This window comes from Salminus brasiliensis, chromosome 16 (genome assembly GCF_030463535.1).
Source record: "Salminus brasiliensis chromosome 16, fSalBra1.hap2, whole genome shotgun sequence".
Classification (NCBI taxonomy): Eukaryota; Metazoa; Chordata; class Actinopteri; order Characiformes; family Bryconidae; genus Salminus; species Salminus brasiliensis.
Window position 1 is genome coordinate 6,426,495 of NC_132893.1, and position 20,754 is coordinate 6,447,248.

Sequence of the window (20,754 nt, forward strand, 5' to 3'; positions counted from 1 at the left end):
GCCCAGGAACTATCAGCATAGAAACTGGGTTCACACTGTGGGTGGGGGGAACAGACAGGCACAATAACTTTGTTGTTTGCATTGTGTAACAGGTACTACATTTGTACTACATTTGCCATATGTCTCATCACTGTCAGACACTTCATCAGGGGATCCCCCCTCTCAGAATTTCAGGGCCTCTGCCACAATTATTTGAATCGGAGCTGAGGATTGGAAGGTAGATCTCAAGTTTCCCTTTTGGTCTCCAATAAAACTAAAGCTGAAGCTGACACGTTAGCAAAAGCTGACCAGGTGCTGTCACCCAAAGAACATGATTAAATTACACCCCATGAAGGAATTAAGAATAAAACTGCACCGATTTCTGCAAATATGTCTATGTTAGAGTGCATGTACCATGTTTGCAGTGGTCCACAGTAACAAATACTACAAATGTAGTAATAGTATGTGTGCTTTATTGAAGTACTTCCATTAAACTTAACGTGCTGTACGCAAGCATAAGAAACCTGAGACACTTTGACAAGAGTCAAATTGTAAGGGCTAGACAACTGGGTCAGAACATCTCCAAAATATCAGGCAGTTCTTGTGGGGGTTCCCTGTACACAGTGGTCAGTACCTACCAAAAGTGGTCCAAAAAAGGACAACTGATAAACTGACGACAAGGTTTTTAGCACCTAAGGCTATTTGATGAGATCCATGGAGGCCCCACCTCACAACTCACAACAGGACCTAAAGGATCTGCTGCTAACATCTTGTGTGGAGTCCATGCCTCGACAGTTCAGAGCTGTTTGGGACCTACTCACCTACGCAATATAAAGGAACTCATTTTAATGTTACGGCTCATTGGTGTAGCTATAACACACACTGCTTAGTAAATAGACAAAATGAAGACTTTTGCCAGGAATAATGAGTAAAAATCCACCAAACAAGAAATTAAAAACTCTTAGCTGTTATAAAAAGCATTTACAAGCTGAAATACTAGCCAATGGGAGTACTGACCACTGCTTTTTTTGGGGGGGGGGCCGTTTCCTTTTTTGTTATTTTCAAACTGTAAAATGGAAGATGGGATTTTTTAAAAAGTAGTTTAAAATATTCTAAAAATATTTCATCTTTAACTGCATGCCTTTTGAAGACCTGACCATCTGCCACCTGCTAGCTTTTCATTCATTGTAACATATTTTGACCAGGGGTACCCAAACTTTTGCATGCCACTGTACTACACTGCAGTCAAGTATAACTATAAACACTTTACTTTAGTCAAATTGGCTTGTACAGTACTACTTTTACCCAAGTACAGCGTGTGTGTAGCCTGAACACCCCTCTATGTCCGGTTCTTTGTCCAGGCTGCTTTCCCTTTAAATAATTCCGCGAATTTTCAGCGTGCTCGGGAAGAAGCTGTTGCCTGGACGCCGCCCGCGTCACAGCCCCACTCCCCGCCCACCTTCACCTCCGATTGGCCGCAGCGGTGATTTATTCAAACGGACGCTGCAAATTGATTGGCTCGGCGTCCGGTTAGTGGAATCGTTAGAACGAGCCGTTGTTGTGTACACAGGCGTATTGATCGTCGGGCATGGAGAACAGAGCAGCCTCGGCTTGGGAGCCGATACCTGAATCAGCGCGGCTGCCTCTTAAGCTTTTCGGTCTTTTTTGACAGAAACAGACGGCTGCTCCGGCCGGAGTGAACTTTGCCGCGTCCCTTGTCGCGGGTAGGGTATCTGCGGAGTAGGCAGGGCGATAATAAACCAAAAACACGGCGGAAATTCGCTGTTGTTCGCTGTTTAACCTCGGCTAGGTTAGGGTAGCTAACCGTTAGCTCCGGCTCCTTCGCTCGCTGTGTCGCGTCGCGTCGCGTCGGCGGTCCGTTAAGTTCCTCGCCTGTAATTGTGTCGTTCTCGCTGTGTGTTTATGTGGATATAGCTAGAGCTCTATTAGCAGGTGTGTGTGTGTGTGTGTGTGAGGGGGCAGAAATAACGTTAAAGCCTCCCTTTTTTATTCGCATAGTGTGTCGCACCTGACTCGGAGGACCGTAGTGAAGGCGACGCGACGCGACCCGAGCCGACCGTGTGTCCGATAATGCAGCGCGGTTATCGGCTTGTACAGGCGCCGCTTCACCGTCGCTGGAGCACGAAGCCCACGGAGAGCTGAGCGACGACACTCGACTGAGGGCTGTGCTCGCCGGGGAGAAAATTCATGGATGTTTCTGCTGTAAACTACGCCTTTGGGATAGCCTCGGTCGGCCAGCTCGGTCTGGATAACCTATTTTGAAGGAGCTGAACACTGTAAGACTGGATTCATTCTTTCACACACCTCGTTTTTATGTGTGTGAGAGAGAGAGAGAAGAAAAACGCGAATAAACCGAGAGAATAAACGTGTTATTGCGGAACTGTGGGCGAAAGGCATGGTTTCTGTCGGAATAAGACGATTTTAAAGCACAACGGGACCCTATGTGGATATAGGAGACCCATCCACTCTTCAATTTATGGTAAATATGTCTCATATGTCTATTTTCTTTTCATTTGAATGGCTAATACAAGCTCTAGTACTTAGATTAGGTCAGAAACAAGACATTATGTGTTGGGGAACTGGTAAAGTAGTGGCTCAGTGATCCAGGAGCAATGGGACATTTGGGCTTGTATTGTTTTTATGGTGAATTGTCCTTTTTTTGTCTTGAACGGTGTCTATCTAGACCCATATTGCCTTTCATGTCAGCTGACTGCCACTGTAATAAAGGGGGCCTTGTGCCAGAGTCCCTGTGGCTGCAGGAAACGCTTTGAAGTGGATTATTGGCCTTTCAAAGCCTTGGTGAAGACGGCAATTCTATTGTCAGGGCTGGAGGAAAAAGGAGAGGCCTATAAACACCGCCTTTGAGAGTGAAGAAGTTTTATGGTCCAGCCAGTTCCTACCTGCTTTGAGGAGGTGTGAAAAGGTGCAAAAAGGTAGGCCGTGCAGACAGGACGCCTCCATGTGAAAGTGTCCTCACACCATCCCATGAGTCCTTCCTGGCCTGAGAGTTGGATGACTCCCAACTCCCCCACCATGACACTGATTTCACCACGACACACACACACACAAAAAAAAAACATGGGTCGTAATTCACCCCCAGCCGCATAAAGTCGATTTATGAATCTCCCCTCCAAGCCCTGCTCTTTCTGAAGCCCACTCCTGATTTCATGTGACATTTTGGTTCGTCTAGGCAAATCCAAGGCATGAAATAAACATTGTGGCCTTTTGAGTTGGGGGAACGTAATTAAATGGGGAAAAAAGAGAGCAAGAGAGCAAAATCACCCCCCCCCCCTTCCCTTCCCTTCCACAGCCCACCTCACTTCTTTCTGCCAAGCCTTAAGGAAATTGCTTCATTCATATATCATGAGCTGATGTCCAGTCAGTTTTACCATGCCGGCTTCGCATATTTGACAGGGTCTGTGGTTTGAAAAGCAGCAGCAGCAGAAAATCTTAATTTTATATGTCGCTCAGATGAGCGTTGTAAGGAACGTGATGACATTTAAAGCCAAAGTAATTACTTTTAGATTGCAGTTACTGTACGCTGCCTCTGTCGCTTGGTACCTGACACAGTGTTTTAAGAGAAAGGTCAAGACTGCATTTTTAACAGTCATTCGAAGATTAGCACCGACTTCCATGGCATATGGTTCGGAAAGAGGGTCTGCTATCAGTGTAGTGGTTCCACAGCTGCTATATTTTTGCGTTTTAGGCATAAGAGGAAAAAAAGCTATGATGGAGGGGGGAAGGTATATTCCAAACAGTGCATTTTTCATCGGGTTGGCTTATGATTTTATGTCCAATCAGCATTTCCTCTACCTTTTTTTCATGAAGACATGATTTGTCATCCCTTGACTGCCTGACTGCCCTCTCTTCCTGCTACAGTGTGTATTCCTGTCCATATTTGCCAGTTAATGGCCTTGGGCTTGCAGTCAAAACACTACTGCACTTCCTCATTACCTCAGTCAAGATGCCACGAGAACAGGGGCTGACTCCACCCCTGTATATTTATTTCCCCTGTTGTTTCTGCAGCAAAATATCCCCCTTCCCCCTTTAAAGTACGCCTCAGCATTCTTCAAGTATCCATAGACTCAGAGCTATCATCTCAAAGCTAGCAACAAGCGTCTGTGTTGATATGATGAGGCTATATGTTCAATGCAGGCCTGAGACGAGGGTGCTCCGGGAAGGTTAAGTGACCTCAGAGAGTGGACGGATGGTCACCCAGCTCCACTTACAGGGATAACGTCAATCTCTTGGTTGCTAAGCAATTTTCCCTCTGCATCCACAGTAATCACCTTTTATCTCCTAAGGATGTCGTGTGTAATTATAGGCTGGCTGCCATCCTTTGAAATCTGCCTAATTGGTCTTTTTATTTTTATGGGATGAGGAGCCGAGGTGAAAGGGTGCTAAGGGGCAAGGGGGCTAAGGGAGGTGGGGGAGGGAGTATACAGTGTTTACTTAAGATTACAGAAGCATTTCAGGCTGCTTTCTTGTTTTCCTGCCACTAAAGCAAAAAAAAAAAACCTACAACTAATTTCCAGCAATGTACTATTATGTAAGCCTTTGGTAATAATTTATCCTGCTTTTGGGGGAAGGGGGGGAAAGCTGAAGTGCTCCAACCTGCTCTCATTGAACAGGCAGCAGGTGGAGGTCACTTTGGATTAGCGTGCTGAGTAAAGTCCATTTTCTCCTGGAACTCTTCAGTTCCTCTGAGTCCTTCTGTGCCAAGCCGTTCATTAGGGCTAAGCGGGGAGGTAAAAAAAAATCTTCCCGTGTGAATACCCTGCGGGAAACATTTGGCCAATCTTTTTCATGAGTTCTGTTTTATTACCATTTTTAATGACTTGAAGGAGCCAGTGACCCTTAACAGCATAATGAATTGCCCTGCCTGCACGGTGGGTGGGGGCCTGGGCGGAGCAGAGCAGACAAGCCAGTCGTGCTCTGTGTATCCACAGGCCATGGTGCATACACATACTTTTTTTTTTTTTGGTTTTATTAACATTACAAGCATTATTCCTGATGTATGTCAGCATGCACAACTGCCAAAATATGCAATGATATACTCTAAACTAGCGTATAGGGTGTATATTTACATTAGAGGTGCAAGTCGAGCAGAAACAAGAACCCTGTTGAACGGGGGGTTCAACACCACCGCCCCCCCGCCACCTTTTTTTTTTTTTTTTTTTTTTTTTTTTAAACAGCGTCTGATGCTAATGTGAACAAGTGCATTGCTTTTTCCTCAGCCTCTGCGTTCTTTGTGGGAGGCACCTGTGCACTTGGTTAAGAGGTTCTACAGCCCAGCCGTGTTTGAAAAGGAGAAAAATCTTTGTCTCTCTTCTGCGCCTCTGATCCCAATTATGCTAACTATCAGAAAATTTAACCAGGGCCCGGTCTCTTATCTCCTAATCCTGAAGTAATAGATTCCATTAAAAATGCATGAGGAGCTTTACAGATGAATCCTCCGCCGTTGTCTGTCAAACTGCCTCCCCTGGCAGCCCCCAGGCCGGGGGGAAATGGCTCTGCTATCTTTTCACTGTTTCGGAGAGGATCCCATTTCCACAGAGAGGGGAGGCTATTCAGCGCTGATCGGTGGCCAGCCATAGCCTCTTCACAGCGGCGCATTCAGCGAGGCTAAACGCAGGCTTTTGATGTGGCATTCAGCCCCCTGCTCCTGCTGCCGGATTGCCAGCGTCACACTGGGGGCTCATGCTGGAGGAGGTGGCAGAGCAGCCACCCCTCTCCTCCATCGCTGTCACTCATAATAGAGTTACTGATTTGGAAGAGTCTGCAGACCGAGCCATTGGATTTCGGGGGGCGGGGGCGGCTGTGGCTGTGAGGACTTCTCATAGCTCAGACCTGCAAGACGCATAAAAGGAAGTCGATGCAAACCTGATTCGTACATGGCTACATCCATATTATGACGTTCATTTGATCAGCCTATGAAAATGCAGTTGTTTTTCTTCCTCGCAGAATAAAGGCAGTTTGGGACGCATTATTTGAATCTACCGTCCTACTAAGCACAATTTTTCGGCCTCTGAATCAATATGAGGGACACATTAACTGCACAATGCCCCGTGTTGGAAAGTGGACTTAATGGCACTAAGTCTCTCTAGTGGAACTCTACAAGAAATCTAATGTGAGACGCTGCACACCAGCACTGTCGCCGAAATACAGCTGTAATATATTTTCACGACCAGTTAACCCCCTAATATATTGTCACTGTCAGTCTGTTATCATGTTGAGCGCACTGACTGACTGTTGGCTTGTTCCCCTGGGGTGTAGCCAGGATGACACTGAGGGGAAGGAGCAGAAATTACCATAGCACTCTCATGCTAATCCTATCTAACCCAGTGAGTGAAAGAGTGCCTGGCTTAAACCTTTTTTCATTATCATCTAATTATTAACTCAGGATTTTGAGAGCTGTAAAGCTGAGAGTGGGAAGTGGTTGTGTGTGTGTGTGTGTGTGTGTGTGTGTGTGTGTGTGTGTGTGTGTGTGCTTGCATATGTATGCTTGAGTAGGAGTGAAGGGTTTTTAGACACTTTAGTCTGATTTTACTCAGCAACATAAGATTGCTTCGGATGCAGGAGGTGTTTTAAGGAGGTAAACAAGATGAAGGGATTAATGTGTTTTCATTTTAGGGACATATTAAAAGAAATGCATGACTTTTGTGTAAAACAAGACGTTTTTCGGTCCTTTTCTGCCATTTAATCCAGTTTAAACTACTTCAAAGTAGGTGCTTGGGCCTGTTACAGTGGCTAAGTTTGGCTTCTGCAGCTCCCTCACCGCCCCACTTTACTCTAATATATGCTGCGACTTTGTTTTCGCTTGTCGTGCAATTAGCTTACCGTGCCTAATCCATTGGTTTTACTCCTTTGCTCTCAAAGGGATTCTACACGGATAAGATTTGATTTAAAAGGATCTCAACATTTCTGTCCTTTGTGGGCATAAGTGAATAAAGCTACTGTCACACCCCCCCCCCCCCCCTCACCCCCCTTCTCCAAGCAGCCCCCAATTTTCCCTCTGCAACTTGACCTTATCTTTGCACACACTCCTCTGTTCCCAGCTACGCACTGTAGCGTGTACAATTAGACACCTTCCATCTAGCTCCCCTCCAGGCCTGAGAGAGAGATGAAAAAGAGCGGGGGGGGTAGGAATACCAGAATGGAGGGGACAATTTGTCTGCCAATGCGATCTTATCAGAAATCCTTGGGAGACAAAAGATCAGCAGTGGTGTGCAGGACCCTTATCTCCCTGGCAGGCCCCTCGCTAGGCCGCATCGCAGCCGATAAGCGCGCTTATCGCCGGGACTGATGCCACGGAAAAGTGGCAAGGATTTACTGTCCTTGCCGCTCAAAGTTTGTCACCCTAACTCGCGGTTCAAACTGTGACGCATGATGTAGGCATGAGAAGAGCACTTCGGCGGAACGGTGTCCTCTGGAGAAAGAAGCTTTCGAGGCCATTTGGCGTAATAGAATTAAGGAGACAGACTGGCTGTCATTCAAAGAGACATTACGTTGCCAATGGGGAGCACTTTTCTCTAGGCCGTTTGCAATTCGTAAGGTTTTGTGAGCGCTTGTGAAAAGTAAGCTTCGCTAATAACGAGGCGTAGGGATGGGACTGAAGCACTCTGCCTTTTAGGCAATACGCATATTATGGGATATGCCAGAGGGATCGGCGCAGCCTTTGTTTGGCCTTGTTTTGTGCGGCTCTTCCTCTGCCCTACTCTTATTCACTCTGTCTCCTTTGAATAGATATTTTTTTTTGTCCCCATAAACAAAGCACTTTGCTCTTCCCCCCCGAAAAAAGGGGGGGAAAAGCGTCTTAATGCATTTTTATCCCTGAGCCACTCGCAAGAGTAATGGATGGCAGTTTCCCAATTGTCTCTCATTTCCTGTTGATAAAGCTGTGCAGGCATTTCCCGGGAGATCCCGTATTTGTCTCTCTTCTCTATCCACCCACCCCCTTCCAAAACCTGTATCTTCTTTTGACAAATGTGCAGTAATGGAAGCCTTGTTGTGAAATTGGTCCTCTCACAAAATAGTCGGGAGAAAGGCTTTTAGCTGTTCAGCTGTCTGTGATCACAGACCGGCTGTGTGGTTTGAAGAGAGGCTCTCTGTGCGTGCTGGGGGGGGTGGAAGGGCTGGGGTGTGTGGGTGGGTGGGGGGGATTTCTCCAGGCTCCTGACGAGAATGAAAGCCAGCCTGTTTCTTTTATCCTTTGAGGTGTAGGTAATCAAGTTTATACAGATGGCTTTTGAGCACTCCCCTCCAGTTAGGAACTTACTTAGACCGCTGCCCTGTGGAACCTGCAGGGAAAAATGAGAGTAATAAGTTGGACTGGAAATAAATCAAAGCGGGATTCTGAGAGGAGGAGGAAAAAAAGAGTAGGGAGAAAACTAAATAAACAGATGGATATGAGGAGTCAACAGTCATTAAGCTAAAGTCTAAGAACTAGGCCAGCTACAAGGACTGCTGTGGTCACTTATAAGGACTGATTTGTTACAAGACAATAATTGAATTAAGTATATTGCAGTTGTCTCGCAGTGCAAAGTGCAGTTGCATCAGCCACTGAAAGATTATCCAAAAATAAAAAGGTGGAAAGTTGATTTGAAAGGACATCTAGATAAATGCCTCCATTTGGGGACCCTCTGATTGAGATAAGTTGGGAGCTTAGATTGTTAAGCCCGTTGTGGCACTGTGTTGTTTTTGCTCCTGGTTGTATCTCTTTATATAGCTTAGTAGTGGAAAACGCAGGGAGGTGAGATTTATGGCATGCTGGGAGATTGATTAGTGCCGTCATCAGCCCGGCATGCCCCTCACTCCCACCAAATTCCACCAAAAGACAAACGCTTGCTGAGTCACTAGTATCTTCTTTGTTCCCGTGCAGCTAAATGTTCAGTATAGTTCTGGTAAAAAAAAAATGAAAAAATGATAAGACAGACCCTTCATTTTTAACTGCTGATTAATTGTTCATATGCTTGACAAGGGCATAGAGGTTTCTGCTATGGTTTTTATTTCTGGAAGGTACTAGACATTATACACATCCCTTAATACATACAAATAATTATTAAAATTGTCTAGTTATGTGCATTCCATAACTTTCCCAGCCTACCCAGAATCTCATTTCTGGGAGCTTATGAATGGACTGATTCTAGTTATATAGACTATGCTGTGTATGTTTGTGACAGATGGCATGAGGTTGCTTGACTTTGATGTGCTACAGATCAGATGTTCAGAGAAGTGACTGTCCTATGCTCCCCCCCACAGATTCCTCGAGGCTTCTCCCAGCCCTAGAGCCCAAAGCTGCACCATGCTGGCGTGCCTGCAGAGAAGACAGAACCAACTGGCCCAGCACCCAGTGTGCGCCAGCAAGATCCTGGACACCCCCATCAATCAGAAAAGTAAGCAATAAGGGACGTGAGGCTTTTGCGGGTCATTAGGCTCTGCATGTGAGAAACTGCATGAACGATGGACTCTCCAAATAGTGAAATTCAGACGAACAAACTGTTGGAAGTTTATACTCTGCTACATTACCAGTCTCAAGCAGATGTGGTGCAGTATCTTAGTGTGAGGTCTTTGTTCTTTGCTTGATCACCTGCAGTTGGAAGAAAGGTGTCTGATGTGGGAAGTTGAAAGCCCTGTCTGTCACCTCCCCAACGGGAGGACCAGAAGGCCCCTCTGGCCGCAATAACGCATGATTTGAAGTGGAGCTTAGCCCTTTATCCAGAGGTGTTGGAACAATCTCAGCAGACCCAGCCTCGGCATGGAAAGGCTCTGTGACAGGGGGTGCTTTTATGAGTGGGGGAGAAGGCGAGAGAGAAGGAGAGGGGAAGGGCAGGAGAAAAAAAGGTTTAGTGGAGCGAGGTACTGGGAAAAAAATACCAGAGTAAATTCAATTTTCAAAGGTAACCTAACCTTTGATTTTCATGGTTTAAGCGTATTGAGTGGATGATGGATCCTCCATCCAGACGATGGATTTTCATCCATTAGGCCTGAGAACAGTGGATACGTTTTCATTCTGGTGCTCTGAAGCAGGACTCTTAGAAAATACTACTTGGACTAACCTATATAGATAACTAGACCATGCCCATATACAATCCATATGCCTGCCTGGCTTATTCAAGCGACGCCTCTCATGCTAATGGGGGGGGGGGGGGGGTACTTGAACACAAGCCCTTTTAAAAACGAGGGCTCTCTGATGCAAAACATAGCTTAATGAATTAGGCTACTTGCTGGAATTAATTTGCCTTAATTAGGCCTCTCCAGTTCTGGGGGAAGAATAGCAGACTAAAGTGGTGACCCTGTTGGAAGATTAGATAAGAGGCGAGGCAGAGGGGAAGTTCACCTTGGCCTCTCCCAGCTTCCAGAGAGTTCCAGGTTTATCGCCAGCACAGATCAGTTCAAATCCTGCCCGTGTGCCCCTTATCAGTGACACCCATCGCACCATCTTTAATTTAATTCATGAGGGCATTGATCAGTGCTGCTGCAGAGCACAGGCTGACGTGCCTTCTCTCTCTCTCCAAGGGCGGACTCCAACCTGCCACAGCCTCCTCTCCAGCCCAGCTGTCATCATAGAGATGAGGTCTCGTTCCCCTAGGGAGAGATGTCGGAAGAACAGCACTAGTCACTTTGAAGTGACGCATAAAGTCTTAAAAACTGCGTTTCTGATGACTGAAGGATGATTTGGATGTGCTGTATATGCATCGCAGATCAGTATGCCTCGCGTTTATCAGGCTATATAAATACGAGGCTGTGCTGATTTGCTTTATCGTAGCGGGTTGTGTACGAGGAGATAAGTGCATGTAAGGAAAAGGCAGCATTGGAGACAGACATATTTCTAAACCTTGTAGAATCTGCTCTGACCTTTCTCTAATTGAGAGTTTTGCACGGTCGCTAAGGGCAACTTGGACTTTCACGGGTCCACACATCATACACTATTGATCTAATTTCCCCACTTCATAGGGCCAAAGTGGGTGAGCAGCCCCTCAAGACTCCCTCATACCCCTATATACAATTAATTACACATTGTCTTGGTTTTTAAAAGCAGTTCAGAGTGATTTTCATAAACATGGATTTCAGAGTCTGTTAATTATCATTACTGTCAGCATGCATTACACTCACAATTAATGAGAGCACATTTTGTCGTCCTAGTAAGTTGAGCGCTGTGGAATCCAGTGGACATTGATCATTATTCGCTGATTATTTGCTCATGGAGAACCTGCCTGGGATTTGCCCGTGTGCCCCCTAGTTGATCTGTGTTCTTTACATCTGCTCTCATTATGAAGCAGAAGGATGATGAGTCTAGGTTTGAGGTTTAGTTGGGGACTGGATAACATGCACAAACTAACTCCTACCCAATAATGAGTGGAATATTGAATTCTCAGCTACTCTAAAAACAAGAAGTGAGCGTGCCTGTTGAGAATTAGCAAGTCAGCCTATCATCATTAAGCTTTTCTTATTTTCGTACACGTGCACAGTTCTAAAACCATGCCCTTTTTTAGTGCATTACAGCAGGAAATGTGAGGCAAATCTCAACACCCCCACATCTCTAACTGGGGTAAAACCTCATTGTCTGTTGTGTTATTAAATATTAATTTGAAATCAGTGGAGCACTTGTCTGCTAAATGCTGGAACAGAAGGGCCCTGTTTTGCCTCAGGCTGAGCCTTGGGCGCCTCTCTCTCTCTCTCTCTCGCTCACTTCCCCTCACACTCCTCCTGTTTACCTGCAGGCCCAGCACCACTCAGAGCCTGATGTGCTCTGACAGCCCCTCCCCGTGCCACATAGCACACACCCAAGACATACATTCTGAAGACGTTCAGGGCTGGGCTTTTTTTGGACTTAGGTGATTAGGTTCCTTCCAGCAGTGAAACTGGAGTTTCCTTTTCCAAGGTGGTTTGCCTGCTCTACTATGCACTACACCCCCCTCCCCTTTCTTTATTCAATCTCTGGAGGGTTTATGCTTGGAGTAAGATGCAGTTGATGAATCGCTGGAGCTGCAATTGCCTAGAGGCATGTGTCATATCTGTTATTTGGAAGGGAACCCACTGTAGCCCTGCAAGGAATATACAGTGCATATGTCTGCCTCAGCAACTCCTGGACCATGTATTGCCCTGAGGATTTATCAATCAGCCATATTCCTGGCAACATGTTGTGACTGTTGGCACCACACATGCCAGGCAGAACTTGGGACTTTGCTCACGTAGCCTTTTGAGCACTGTCTCATACTCCTGCTCGTTTCCCCTGTCTGAAGAACAGGAAACCAGCTTTTAAAACCAGAGCCTTCAACGTGGCTGTCTTTGAGGACAAATCGAAATGACATTTGCCTTCAAATGAGAGAAAATTGCAAAGAGTGAGAGGCAGGCTAATCAATGTAGATTGCTTGACAAGGGCACGTCCTCTGGTTTAGATTTGAGCTGTTTATCTTGAAGGGTAAAGCTAGTCTGGATGCGAATTCATTTAAAAGCAGCCATTCACATTCGGTTTGATCTTCCATTGTCAGACACTCCCCTGTAGTATCACACGCGAGAAGAGCACGGAGACAACATTAGAGGAACGCTTCACACAGTCGGCCATTAAAAGAATGTGGAGATGAGTGAAACTGCGAGAGTGCTATGTGGCCCTTCTTATCATACGGATGAGTAGTAATGGGAGCACCGCTGTGGGAAGCGCTGTGCCTCTGGTTAGGCTGTTTAGGCAGGCCTATTTTTCCCACGCTGCTGGCCTGTATGGAGCCCCTGCGAGGCGTGCACGTCCCCCAGTGCGGCCCGGCAGGCCTGAGCCAAATGGAAAGTGACACTCGTGTAAAGTGGTATCCGTGCTTGACTCTTCGAGCACAGATAAATAAGCGCTAACCCCCGAGGTTATTCTGTTCTTGGATTGTCCTGTGCGCAACTCCGAGGCACAGAAACGAGCTAAAAAGAAGGAAGGAAGAGAGACTGATGAAGTGAGCGGGGCGCATTTGTCTGATACACAGACGTCCAATCAAATGAGCTTTGGCAGGTGGTGCTTGCATTTGCTAGTGAACCGTGGCGTTTAAGAACTTTAGGGACCAGTCAGTATCTTCAGATGTAGCCTGGGTGTTGCCTCAGAATATTGTCCTTGAGGGTTTTTTGTCCACGTCCCTGTCCCCAGCGCACGCCTACTGTAACATGACACCTCCACACACAGATGTCCGCTTTGGGAATCATGTCAGTTAGCATTAATGTCTGTTAATATTAATAATGGGAGGGCCTGGGGTGAAAGCTTGGGAACACGTCACAAGGGCATGACTCTCCTGGGGGAGTTGGTTCGTGGCCTTGCAGATTTCCCAGAACTGTGTTTGGCATTATGGTGGTAAGTGTAATGGTGGTGAGATTCTTTATATACCCTTTGATCCGCAGCACGTTGCAAATCGACATCCTGCGTTTTGGGCTGCTGTGTTTTAACTGATGTGATTGTGTTGAAGAGGATGGCTACCTCCTACACGTTTGACTTAACTGCAGCATTTTATCCACTCAACAAGCCTCTCCAGTACTAATGGAACACTGCTGAATCACTCAACAAACGAGCTGAGAGAGAGTGAGGCCAATAAGGTAGCGGACACCTTTGTTTGTTTGTTTGGCTTTGGCTTGCTGTATTTTAATGCAAAGTGTCTCTCATCATTAACTTTTACAGCTTGCATTGGCATATTATTTATAATTTCCTAGTAACTGGAAGCTCAAACTACTAGCTCTATAAAGTTGTCAGTCATATCTCAAGCACTCTCGGTCCTAAACGATTAGCCTCTGTCAAGTATTTCAGTGCTGCCCTTCATAACTCTCAAAGTAAGGTAACTAAGAGCCTTGGTTGCTGTCTGCCTTCTTTTAGTGCAACGTGTGCTGGATCTCAGCTGGTAACGTCCCAGTGCTATGGATCAAGTGGTACTGCTCTAGTTAGGGCCTCATGAGTGACGGACCAATTGTGTGATTTCAATAAATTTAAATCTAGGAACACGTTGCTTTGGATGCAAGTACCAGAAGCACATGCGGTAAACTTCAGATGGGCACGCTCCCAAATAGTTCTTTACCTCAGTAGCTCAGGCTAATAGCTTTAACCAAGGCTTTGCAACTGGTGTCTTAGAGGGAACTAAAGCTTCTGATTGTGTACCTGTGTTTTGATTGTTAGGCTTGTGTTGAGAACCAGGGCCTGGTGGAAATTTAGTGAGGGAGTGCTGCTCTTTTTTTAGCCTCGGCTGTTTTCCCAGTTAATCACTGATTAACTCAAACAGCTCCAAAACAATGAGGTCTCCTCTGTGATCCAAGGGGAACTGCTTCAAGTGTAACCATGGGAAAAAAAGATTAGGCAGCTTACTGGGGCTGAAAGCTTCGTGTGTGTTCATAGGGAGATGGATGCAGTCCAGGGGTTAGCGGCGATAACGCTTAACAGCCTTTTTTTTCCAGCCTGTTTGTTAGCGTTAGTGTGCTTGTCCCTTTTCTTTGTGAGATTGCTCTACGCTGTTTTTGGCTACTCTCGGTGCGAACAGAACGGTAATAAGTACTCTGTCAAAACAATCCTTCCCCATCCTACATCATCTTTCTCATCCCTCCTATCCCCTCACCGTGCCTCGTACCCGTTTGTTCTCGTTATCGCCCTACTTTAAAGAGTTCATTCTGTATCGCACCGCGTATGCAGTTAATTAGCTGAGTGTTAATTGAGATTTCAGAGACGCCACCCCCTCCCACCATCCTCTTCTCCCTCCAGGGCTGACCTAATGTAATAGAAGTCACTTTTGAGAGCTTTGTTTGATCGAAGGGTTGACCTTGCCTCCCTGAGCTGAGCAGTCAAGCAGCATGTGTTCGCCTAGCGTTCTTTCTGCTGCAGTGCTGGGAGTTCCAGGTAATGGCCTTGCATGCACAAGACCACTCACGTTTGAATCCCAAGTGTCCCACCTCAGGCAATCCTAACGCAAGGGGGGAAAAAAGCCACTTAAAAGGCTTACACAGTGTAAATTAGTAAGCACTCTGAAATGCCCCTGGGTAAGACAGACGCAACAAATAACGTCTTGGATTTAGTGGCGATGTGTGCTTGCGAGGTTTTGAGTGGAGATGCAGCTAGCTGACTTCTGCTGTAGTCTTGGAGTAGACCTTGGCAATTCTGCATTCGGTGAGGTTAGCAATTAGGCTGCTCTGTGTGATTAAGTGCTTGGGGTCAGAATGCAAATTCTTTCCTTCTGTTAGATACCTCACAACCCAAAGCTCAGCCACAACTTCATCAAGTAGTTGTGTGTTCCCAAACCACTCCAGTAATTAGATAGTAGTAGAAATATATTCCCTCAAAATGGTACCAGTTCTAAGAGAACTGGACTCTTGGAGAGCAAGAAGGGCGTTAAATAAAGATGCCCATGACTTTTAATGCAAAGCCTTTTAAGAGGCTGAAGGGGGGGTGTGTGTATTAAATTCTTCTTCCATTTGGGGGAAATTTCTAATCCCTTCATTTATGAGGCACAAAGCCCTTTGAAGCCACATCAACATTTTAAGCTACATGTGAGGCGTTTCCTAAATAGCAAGCCAATTTGAAACCAGGCCAGGACAAAGCAGTGAGACAGGGCTGTGAGCTTTTGTTACTGTCTTAAGCGGCAGTGTCAAGTAGGCCCTACTCTCGTGATCTGTTACCACCAGAGGTCTTTCACAGATTCTTAACAATGACATATAAATTCCTGCCCATCTGTCTGTCTAGTTCTGGTGCTTCATTGTGATGAATGACCCCTGGTGAGCACCGTGTGACTGCAGGCAGTGTGCGGTGCTGGGAGACGCATTGATAGCACTCTCTCCTTCTCCTCTTTCCTCCATTTTAAACACCCAATTTATTTCCTTTATGAGATGGATCTTGTAGATTGAATCATTTTCACAGTCGGAGGCTCATTGTGAGCTTGAAAATGAAATGAACTCCCAAATCAATCCTGAACAGGAACAACAAGTGAGCTCGCCATCGCATGGTTGAGCAGCCGCCTAAAATGGCTTCTGTTATTGGAGTACGAAGTGAATTGTTTTATTTAGCAGCCTTTTCTCTTTTTCTTTTTTTCCCCTCCCTGGACCTTTCTGCTTGCCTTCTGTGGGTTTGCAGTGCATTTTACTGACTATTGAGTAATCTAGCTTAATTTCAGCACTTTTCTTTTCATGTCAGAAATTCCATGGAGGTGTCATTTTGAGGAGTGGCCATAATTTCTGCAGATTTATTGCTTAGAAAAAGGAATGCCTTTTCTGCCTTCCCTCTGTTGCAGCAAGCTAAACAGCCATGAAATTGCCTGAATAATGGCGTTTAAATCCAATCTTGGTTTGTCCCTTCAGCTTTCCCGTACACCACTGAATGAAGGTCCCCCTGGAGATTGCCATTTTCCATTATTAAACTTTAGCACACAGGTTAGGCTTGAGCACTGGTACCACTGTAGAGATTGCCCCAGAGCGATGTATTGTACGAGTGTTCGACTGTGGAGAGTGTCGTTATCGAAAATGCACACATGATGTAGACCTTCTGTTATTCATTAGATTTGCCAGTGTCTGCCTTCCTTTTTTTTTTTTTTTTTTTTTTTGAGTGATGATCATTCGCATCTACTCTTTGTATTTCCCTGCCTGTTTCATTTCGATGGTTCCTTATGAGAGGTAGTTACAACACCGCTGTTTTGGGAAATGATCAAGCATTGTTCCATCCTAGTGTGACTGACTGAGCCAAGCAGTTTCTTTCCTTTTCTGATCTGTAGCACTTACTTGCACTTCTGTTTGAGCTCCTTTCGAGTGGGTTGCATAGCCAAACGCCATGAAATGAATTCCACTCAAGCCACTGAAACAAAATTAGCTTCCCCCCCCCTCCCCCCTCCTCATCTCTTTCTTGATTTCCCAGGGTAATCCAATTTTGTCCTGAAGAAAGACCAAATTAATTTCATAATGCACTGATCAAACATTGCCCGGGGTGTCTCCCTCCACAAAATGAGTTTTTAGAAAGATGCAGATGTCTAAGGATGAACATCCACAAGAGGAAATGAGGCAGAGGAAGAGCGGGTGTGTGTGTGGGGGGGAATGGGATAGAGCAGACACTCCAATATCTCCATTTTTATTGGACAATTTTTCTTGTCTTGTGTCTGCTCCTTGATCATTTTTACTCATCCAGTATTCATCACTTTCTTGTGTTTATTGCTGAGCACCCTAGCACGATCAGCTTTGTCAAACAGCGAAACTCTCAATTGGAGATATTTGTTTTTGTTCATGTTCCTTGTGCGAGTTTGTATATCATCAACAAGGCTGTAACGGGAGGAAATTCTCAACCTAATTTCCACTGAATGTTTGTCAAATGATCTCGATGCATGGCTGTATCTGAGCAAATAGGTCTGAGAATTGTGCCACTTTTTGCTTTGGAAATTTTTTTTTTCAAGTGCTTCCTTAACTGTATCTGAAGGATTCATTCTGCTTACTGACCTGCCTCACTAACCAAATCTGTCTCTCTCTGTAGGTGATCTAAGCTCCATGCATGGTCCACGGTACCCCTCCGCTGCCGAGCTGGACGCTTATGCACAGAAGATAGCAGATAGCCCGTTATCCATCAAGATTTTCCCCTCCAACATCAGGGTCCCTCAGCACAAACAAATCAGCCGGACTGTGAATGGCTTGGACACCACGGGCCAGCGCTTTAGCCCTTACGCACACCCCTACTCTGGTGGCTACCAGGGCTTGCTGGCCATAGTCAAAGCTCCCACCGTGACCAAAGGCGTAGTGAAGAGCTCAGACGGCAAGAGGACTAAACTGTCACCCATCCAAATGGCAGTGGCACCCTACGCGCCGCCCAGCAACAGCAGTGTAGCCAACAGATATAGGCAAAGGCCATACAACGTGGAGCTTTGCAAACCTCCCGAGGTACCGAACATCCCCGCACCTCCCAACGTTGTGGTGGCAGCTTCTGCTGTGACTCTTTCCGGTGGGCAGAGCTTAGCGCTGGCTCCCCACTCCGACCACATGGCCCACAGCATGGTGAGGCAGATGGCCAGGACCTCTCACGCCCAAAGCCTACAGGCACCTGGAGAAGTTCATTCCAGCCCTTCCCACCAGGCGGCCACGGCTGTGGCGGACTCCACCTTTGGCATGGCAGGGCCTCCTCAGAGCAGCCTGGCCTACTCAGGAGCCGTGCTGCCTACCCAAACCGCTGACATGGCCAAGGCTTCAGGCTACATGGACAGCATGGATTACGCTTTATGGCAGACCAAGCAGCAGAGACATCATCATCATCATCATCATCATCATCATCAACAGCAGCAGAAGCAGCACTATCAGCAGGGCCCCTTGCGCATGTACAGTGCCAACAGCAGCAGCAGAGCTGCCATTAGCAGATCTCCGGACGTCTGCCTGCCGGCAGGAACAACCCAGCTCCCCTACAGGGCCCATGCACTCAGCACTGGGACAAGCATAGCGAGCGGTGTGCTGGACAAGGTTGGCTCCTCTCCTCTAAACTGTGCAGCCATGCATGGCGAGTTTTCAGTTGGCCAAATCTTTGCTCCGCCTTGGAACAGCGTTCTAGCCACACCCAACAGCGACTGTTACAATCCGCAGGAGCTGCCACCGGGTTCTGTGGGACTTGGGCACGCTCACGCTCACACCCAGCGCCACCTGCAGCACTACCAAGGTGATCGCACATCTGGCCCAGGTCTGTGCTGTGGGCTGCCTGGCCGTGGCCTGTGTCAGGCCTCGCTCCTCAGCAGCAGCCTGCAGTCTCTGGAGTGCCTGATCAGCGAAATCCACCCGCCCTGCATCAAGGAACGCATGCTGGGTCGCGGCTACGAAGCTGTGGCCGTACCGCACCTCCTCGAGCACCAACCCACGCATATCCAGCTGCCCGTGTTCAGATAGGGGGTGTCCGGCCACCGGGACTGGGGGAAGCAGCAAAAAAAGCGGACTGTTTGCGGATTAGGCAACGAGAGGTAGATTTGTATCAGACATGCCTTTTAGTGAATGCGTGCCATTGGTAAAGGGCTCAGTGGGTCTTTACAAAGCCTAAAAGGGTAACGGCAATCCTGACTTGCCATAAAAGGTCACAGAGTTGCAGTTTCGCCTGTGTTAACTGGACTGAATTTAAGAAGTACTCAGATACTCTTTAGCATCAACAGGGATTTTTTTTTTGTTATTGTACCATTTAATTCAAACTGAATCAAGCTAAGTAAAACCTTTTCTGATTAGCTGCCAAATGACAAGAAGGAAGTCTTTTAACTGCCCACTAGTTACAGGACATTACACCTTCAGGTCTGTGCTGTTTACTCAAAAACCATACCGGATAAAAAAAAAAAAAAAAAAAAAAACCTTGGTGGCAGTTGTTTGAAAAGCCCTGTTAATAGTACTCAATCATAATAGTTATGATTTCCCCCCCCCCCCCCCCCCAATTGCACTGTAATAAAAAAATATATAGATTTCTCTGGCATGGGTTGGTTCAAGGAACATTTCATCTTAAAAGGAAACTTGAATTTTTTTTCTGTATTATGTTTGTGTCTATCAGTAGACATATTTATACAATTCTTTATTCTAGTTGTCTCCTCTGTTTGTGCCCGATGTTCATTATGTCAAATTGTCTTTATCCATATTTTCACACCTTCAGTCAGAATGTGGTTTGTTACCTGGTTCCGGGATGTTAATGATTACATATTGATCGACATATCAATATATACATATTGATAGCCAGGCTCTTTCTTTTTTCCCTTTTTTTTTGTTGGATTTGCTTTTTAACAGGCCTTATGAATCTGAGAGATGGACTGGGAAAATAATTAAGCATCCACTACTGAGTTGGCTCCGTCAGTGACCTGATGATTAGCCACGCAAGTTACTGTGATTAAGTCTTAAGAGTGTTTCAACTGGATTATTCCATCAGTGTTTTGCATATTTTATTCATTATTATTTATTGACGTTTGAATCTCCGTAAAATGTTAGAAGGTACTACTGGGTGTCTGATGTTCAGATACGCGACTGGTTTTGTTTTTGATTTTTTTTTTTTTTTTCTTTTATCAAAAGTGGTATATTTTGAAGCAGCGTTTGAGTCAAATGGCACACAATGGGCTCTAGATGTTTAAAAAGTGCAATTATAATGTTGGCAGATAAGCCCTTTTCCCACGTTATGCTTCATTGACTATTTACTACTGTATGTATGACTGTCTGAAACTTCCTCCACGATTAAGATTGTCAATAAATCTAATTTAGGGACGTTTTTCTAAATCTGCTTCTTTGTTGTTTTTGGAGAGAGTGAACGATGGTGCAGCTGCTGTCCCCTGTGGAGACATAAATCAACAATCCGCAACCTCTGAACTAGTTATGAAGTCAGGCAGGCATAATGCTTATCTTAAGGCGTTTGCATATTAGCATGAATGGAGCATAATGAGAAGATGAGAGCGTTTGGACAGTTTTACCTCCTTGCTTTCAAACATTAGCTCTAATATGCGTTTGTGTCAGATGGTGGCAGAGGCTGTAACATTGTTGGCTCACGGGTCTGTCATCCGAGTGGCAGTTGGGGCCTAGTGGCTGAGGAGAGGCAGAGCAGCGATACCCTCCGAGGGCAGGGCATTGAGGTTGCTCTGGCTTTATCCACCCTGGGGACAGGGGCTAATCAGCTTTCAGTGTGACCTGAGCTCACACACATCTCCTCAGCCTCTTTTATCAGCTTTTCAAGGGCATAGAGAGCAAACACAGAGAGAGAGAGGGGGGGGGGAGGGAGAAAGGTGCTGACGGAAACCAGGCCGCGAGGCTGCCATTAGTCCCTGCCACCGAGTGGTAGACTGA

The 20,754-nt window shown here is 46.1% G+C and overlaps 1 protein-coding gene across 1 annotated transcript; it reads left to right on the forward strand.

Moving 5' to 3' along the window:
- The first annotated feature begins 1,567 nt into the window (after positions 1 to 1,567).
- Positions 1,568 to 20,193, forward strand: LOC140536662 (protein FAM222A). Its single transcript, XM_072658601.1, has 3 exons — positions 1,568 to 2,479; positions 9,262 to 9,395; positions 17,456 to 20,193. The coding sequence occupies exons 2-3, from the start codon at positions 9,305 to 9,307 to the stop codon at positions 18,841 to 18,843; spliced, it is 1,479 nt and encodes a 492-aa protein (XP_072514702.1). The 5' UTR covers positions 1,568 to 2,479; positions 9,262 to 9,304; the 3' UTR covers positions 18,844 to 20,193.
- Positions 20,194 to 20,754: the final 561 nt, after the last annotated feature.

What these genes read in the sequence shown, in the direction of transcription:
- LOC140536662 (XM_072658601.1), top strand. Translation starts at nt 9,305, where the DNA reads ATGCTGGCGTGCCTGCAGAGAAGACAGAACCAACTGGCCCAGCACCCA. An exon ending in CACCCCCATCAATCAGAAAA is followed by an intron (nt 9,396 to 17,455) that starts GTAAGCAATAAG and finishes CTCTCTCTGTAG; the next exon opens with GTGATCTAAGCTCCATGCAT.